At 38.9% G+C, this 6,000-nt stretch overlaps 1 protein-coding gene across 1 annotated transcript; it reads left to right on the top strand.

The window, feature by feature from the left end:
* The first annotated feature begins 659 nt into the window (after nucleotides 1-659).
* On the top strand, nucleotides 660-4,599 carry LOC101971989 (olfactory receptor 7E24). The gene has a single exon (XM_078035592.1). The coding sequence runs from the start codon at nucleotides 1,351-1,353 to the stop codon at nucleotides 2,236-2,238; it is 888 nt and encodes a 295-aa protein (XP_077891718.1). The 5' UTR covers nucleotides 660-1,350; the 3' UTR covers nucleotides 2,239-4,599.
* Nucleotides 4,600-6,000: the final 1,401 nt, after the last annotated feature.

The following is a 6,000-nucleotide window of genomic DNA, read 5'->3' as shown; positions in this document are numbered from 1 at the left end:
ATGTTAGATATCCTAAAATATGAACAAGTAGAAGTACAAGTTATGCCACTTGAAAGATTTGTTAAAAAATTTTTCTGATGACAGCCATACAAAGTAGGTAATTACTACCCCCATTTTTACAAATGAGGGGTTTTCTAAGAAGGTGTTACATTATTTTTTGTTGTACTCTATTTTATACTGTATCTAATTCAGTCATAGTGAGAAATGATAAATAATGAACCTAAGTGTACTTCATGTAGCCTAAATAGGAGAATTGAAATCAATGTGTCAGGAATGACTGACAAGAAAATCTATGAAGAAGAAATAAGTAGATTGGAAATAAAACTCTTGGAATTTTGAGTCTTTACTTAGTGTTTAGATCATCAACAATGTACTTAAGGGTTTAAGATCAAAAAATCATGATCCAGTTTTATCAAGCCAGATGGAGTACAGAATCAAGAAAATGAAAAAAAAATCAAGGGGTATTTTATATAACAGATATTTTGCTGATATTATATGGGTTGATAAAATGAACCTGCATAAAATAAAACTATTCAAAGGATATTCTTACAGTATATGATTTTAAAATCATTGACAGATACAGTGCACACTAATGCCACATTGTGGTCAGCAATTTTATTCTTGTAATCATTTTTATCAAAATTTGAAGTTCACCAAGGATAGGATTTTTGTTTATGTTATTTAATTTTTAATTAGAAAACTTTAATGAACAAAGAAGGCAAATGAGAATGATGAGACCCCTTTGCAGAAAATGGGTCCATACTGCTTTCTTGTTATAATCCATCAACCTTCATCTAGTTGTCAGGAAAAGCAGTTCTTATGCAGTCTCAAATATCTTGTCAAAGGACTTTGTTGAAAGGCCTTAGAACCAAAGGAGGTATATCAAACTGCTACTTAATTTCCTTTAGAGGAAGATCATTACTTATTCCCTATTTTTTTCTTAAAGATAAGCAGTATTTAATTGTGATCATGAATTTATTCCCTCCTTTTCTTCTGGACTTCTAACATTGCTCAGTTCAATGTCTCTCAAGTGAGTATGGAAAGAGGGGTGGTTGATGGAGATGTGGTTTTTCACTATTGAGAATTATTGTTGAAGTTGTGTGGACCTAAAACTTGAGGATGACGCTTCATTTTCCTGATACATATTAGAATCGAGAAGATATGGGTAATTCTGGCTGTCCTTGAAGGGCATAAATGTAGATTATTAATTTCCTGTGCAAACTTGATTTCAATGTTTCCAGAATGAGGGGTGCCTGTTTTATATGTTTTTAAACAGTTTCTTTGCTTTTCAAAAGGTGTCCAAGAAATATACAAGCACAAAATTTAACCCGTGTCTCTGAATTCCTACTCATGAGCTTCTCAGAGGATCCAGACCTGCAGCCCATCCTCTTTGTACTATTCCTGTGCATGTACCTGGTCACCATCCTGGGAAACCTGCTCATCATCCTGGCTGTCTGCTCTGACTCCCACCTCCACACCCCCATGTACTTCTTCCTCTCCAACCTGTCCTTGGCTGACATTGGTTTCATTTCTACCACAGTTCCAAACATGATTGTAAACATTCAAACTCACAATGATATCATCTCCTATGAGGGATGCCTGACACAGACGTCTCTTTTTACCATTCTTGTCTGTATGGATTATATGCTTCTGACTGTGATGGCCTATGACCGGTTTGTGGCCATCTGTCATCCCTTGCATTATCCAGTCATTATGAACCCTCGCCTCTGTGGCTTCTTAATTTTGGTATCATTTTTGCTGAGTCTTTTGGACTCCCAGCTGCACAATTTGATGATCTTAAAAGTTACCAGCTTCAAGGATGTGGAAATTTCCAATTTCTACTGTGACCCTTCTGAACTTCTGAATCTTTCCTGTTCTCACAACTTCTCTGATGACTTTGCCAAGTATGTTCTTATTGCCATCTATGGCCTTTTCCCCATCTCAGGGATCCTTTTCTCTTATTATAAAATTATTTCTTCCATTCTGAGGATCCCATCCTCAAGTGGGAAGTACAAAGCCTTCTCTACCTGTGGCTCTCACCTGGCAGTTTTTTGTTTATTTTTAGGAACAGGCACTGCAGTGTACTTTGAATCAGCTGTATCACATTCTCCCAGGAAGGGTGCAGTGACCTCTGTGATGTACACTGTGGTCACCCCCATGCTGAACCCCTTCATCTACAGCCTGAGGAACAGGGACATTAAAAGTGCCCTGAGGAGGGTGCAGATGAGGACAGTCTAAAACTAGCCCCTGTGGGGTCTAGTTGCAATGCATGTTTGGAAACGAAACAAAGCCAAATACCTGGTCCTGTTCATGTGCCCCACATGCCAATTTCTCACCAAGATTTATAGTAGAATGGTTGGAATTCATGCTGGAAAAAATTAAGAAATAGTTCTGTAGGTATCTGGACCTTGAATGTGAACAGCTGTTAGAAATTGGTCTGTTTGAATCTGGAATGCCCCTCAAAGACTTGCATGTTGAAGTCTTTGTCCTAAGAACAGCAATATTCAAATGTTGGGTGAAAAGTGGATGTTCCATGAGACCTCTAACCTTATCTGTGGATTGATTCCCCCCTCCTCTTTTCCCTCTTTCCCTTTTTCCTTCTTTCCTTTCTTTCTTTCTTCTTCATGCCAGACATGAGGTAAGCAGCTTTCCCCTATCATGCTGTTCTTCTGTGATGCTCTGGGTCTCCTCCAGCTCCAAGCAATGGAGCCAGATGATAATGGACTAAACCCTCTGAAGGTAGAAGCCAATACAAGTTTTCCCTCCTTTAAGTGATTTTCTTCAGGTATTTTTTCACAGTAACAGAAAGGTGACTAACACAGAAACCAAACAACTCGGGTGCATCCACTTATTATATTAAGACTCACTTATATGGTATGGAGAAGCACAGGAATTTTGAAAGTTTCATTGTAATCAGAAACTAAAAAAAACGAATGATGTTTGTCTCTAGGGTAATGCCACATAGCAGTTTAAAGCCTTCAAAATAAATGTATGTACTCTTTAGAGAAACTTTAAACTACATGTTGAAACAAATCAGCACATTGCAGGGCAATAGGTTTTTATGTTGCATACTACCTAGGTGAGATTATGTACTCTTTTAGGCATGTGCTTAAGAAAACTATTTATGTATACAAAAATAAATGCAGAAATGAAACCAGTGCCAGGAAAATCTACCCTCAAAATTTCTGACAGTAATTGCCACTTGGGCAGAAATATGCAAGAGGATAGTATCATACAGAGATGCCAAGACGTGAAATGTTATAGGAATTCATTAAAACTCCTACAAGATTTAGTTGTCAAGAACAGTGATTATAGATTTTTGATGATGAAGTGGATTTCTGCAGTTTTTCCTTGACATTTTTATCGGTGCATTTTAGTTTTGTGTGCAGTGTTGGGATCTATTGTTACATATTTGTACATGCACACAATATAACAACAGAATTCGGTCAGTATAGATCCCCAGCACTCCCCCTCCATCCCGTCTTCTGCTCCTCTCCCCGTTCATTTCCTCTACTCTCCTGACCTCCCTTTGTCATGCAATAACCCCTGCCTTTCTTTACCCTTTTCCTCTCTAGCTTCCACAAATGAAAGAAAACATGATTCTTGACCTTCTGAGTTTGACTTACTCCACTTAATGTAATGTTCTTATGTTCCACCCACTTTTCTGCAAATGACATAATTTCATTTTTCCTTATGGCTGAATAAAACCCTATTGTGTGTATTCACCACCTTTCTTTATCCATTTATTCAGTGATGGACACCTATTTTCCCTTCATGTTACATTAAAAAAATTCACTGAAGAATATTAATCCTACAGGATAGTGGTCTTACTGTAGTGTATGGATACATGCAGGTGACATACTTGGTCAGTGATACTCCTAAGCCCTTTCTTGTCTGTCACTTCTTCCCTCCCTGTGCACAGTTCCCTCAACCGTAACCCTCTGCCCCCTACTTCACGACAAGTAATCCTTTCATCTCACTATGAAGTCATTTCCTGCATTGGAACAATCCTATCCACAGGTGAGAAGGATGAAGCATTTTTTGTGTGGGACTCTTCTGTGATTTATTTGTTAGTTTTTTGGCTCTAGCATGGAAGTGTCTTGTGTTGCAACTGTGTCACATTCTTCCAGTGACATGGACTTCCTAGTGGCCTAAGTGATGTATCCCACGGGCACCTCTATGCTGCATTCCTCCTGTGCAGCCTGAGGAAGTCAACATTAACGTCCCCTCTGGAAGCTCCGTGGCAGAACTGTCTAATCTCAGGATCTGAGCATCCAGCTGGGATGTAATGTCAGAAAATGCAGCAAGATTAACATATTTCCTATAAATCCAGCTTCCTAGAACATACTGTTTTTGTATGTTGACGGGTTTAATTCCTTATATTTCATAGGCAAATGGTGGTCACCAAGGTTGTGGCATTTTTAAAATGGATTCCCAAGTTTGGTTTGAGTGCATGAAAAATTTGTGGAGATGTTTAATGGTAATAGTTGCACAAAGATGTGAATGTAACTAACGCCACCCAAGCACGGACTTGACATGGTTAACATGGTAATTTTTGTGGTTTATATTTTCTTCTAATAAAATAAACATAAAATCAGATGAATCTCTGCAAAATTTATAAGTGGAAGGAGTGAAGCGTGTGTATGAGATTTCTTCTAAGCAGAGGGAGAGTCCACATGTTTTGTGGACATTCATTTCTCCCTCTGCTGCCCCTCCCCATCTCCTCTTCTTCCTCGTTATCCTCTTCTCATCCATTTACATTAGGAGGTTCTTTGAGACTGGGATAATGTGAACCAATTTGGCTAACTGGGAGCTCTGCATTAAGCCTCCAAGACAATACAATAGTCAGTAATCAGGCTGTGCCAGCCGTCCTTCTGTGAGTGGTTCATGTCCAGTGATCTCTGTAGCTTAATCTCCCTGTGACACTCTTCACCAGGAGGCAGCTATATAATAATGCAGTACTCCGATGAATCCTGAAGTCACAGTCTGAGCTTTCACTGGGCATCAGGCATGGGGAGGTCTTTACTTCTGCACTTGTTCATGAACAGAGACACATCAACCAGTAAGTGCAAAGGGATCCCATGCATTAGGGGAGGATTCATGGAAGTATTCTTTCCTTATCATGAGAACAAACATGATAGTTTAGGTAACCTGACCCATGTGCATCCTAATATGCAAAGTTTCAACTATGAGAATTGAGACCATTTATGTTCTTGTTTATGGTGCAGATACCAGAAACCTTATTCAAAATTTGCTTTTTACCCCACACTGTATCTACCTTTCATAAAAGTCTCACCCATAATAGCAAAAAGTGGGTCTTTCTAAACAGTTCTAAAAAGATTAGGAAGGTGATGGGAGGATGAGACAGAGGCCAAGAGTAACTCTCACATCATGGACTGATAGAGAGGGCTTCCTGCCTGCCTGCACTGAGTGCTCTGAGTCACTCGTTAATTTTTATGCATATCATCTTATTTCATATATATATACATTAGTATTATTTTACAGAAAATGAAAGGTCACATTATATTTATGTAAATAAAATTGTACTAGTTATTAGGAAAAAATGAAGCCATGTTTGAATTAGTCTCTCTGGTTATGGACACATGGCTTCATACCAGGAGAATACTGGCAGATTGTCCCCTAGGCAACCCCAACAGTCATTTCACCTCTTGTCACTCCAGGAGGAGACCTCTTGTTCATTGTCTTCTGCCTTTTGTGGGTTCTTGGTGGGTCAAAGGACAGAATAGTGGGAGGAGCCACTTGTATCCATAATAGAAAGAGTATCCAGGAATAAAGGGCAAATTTGCCAAAAAGTGTAGCTGTGTCACAGTTCTGCACAGATCTCTGTCTTGGCTCCCTTGCAGGACCCCTTGTAGCTGATCACTGTCTCCTCCATTCTTAAAATCACCCCAATCAGCTTTTAAAGGACTCACAGAGTCCAGTCTTGATTTGATTTCTTGATTTGCCACAGGAAACAAGAAAGAATTTAAAAATGTACTT

Source organism: Ictidomys tridecemlineatus, chromosome 2 (genome assembly GCF_052094955.1).
Source record: "Ictidomys tridecemlineatus isolate mIctTri1 chromosome 2, mIctTri1.hap1, whole genome shotgun sequence".
Classification (NCBI taxonomy): Eukaryota; Metazoa; Chordata; class Mammalia; order Rodentia; family Sciuridae; genus Ictidomys; species Ictidomys tridecemlineatus.
This window is presented reverse-complemented; position numbering and strand designations above follow the sequence as displayed.

Bases quoted from the DNA above. Each gene is read 5' to 3' on its own strand.
- LOC101971989 (XM_078035592.1), top strand. From the start codon at position 1,351: ATGAGCTTCTCAGAGGATCCAGACCTGCAGCCCATCCTCTTTGTACTA.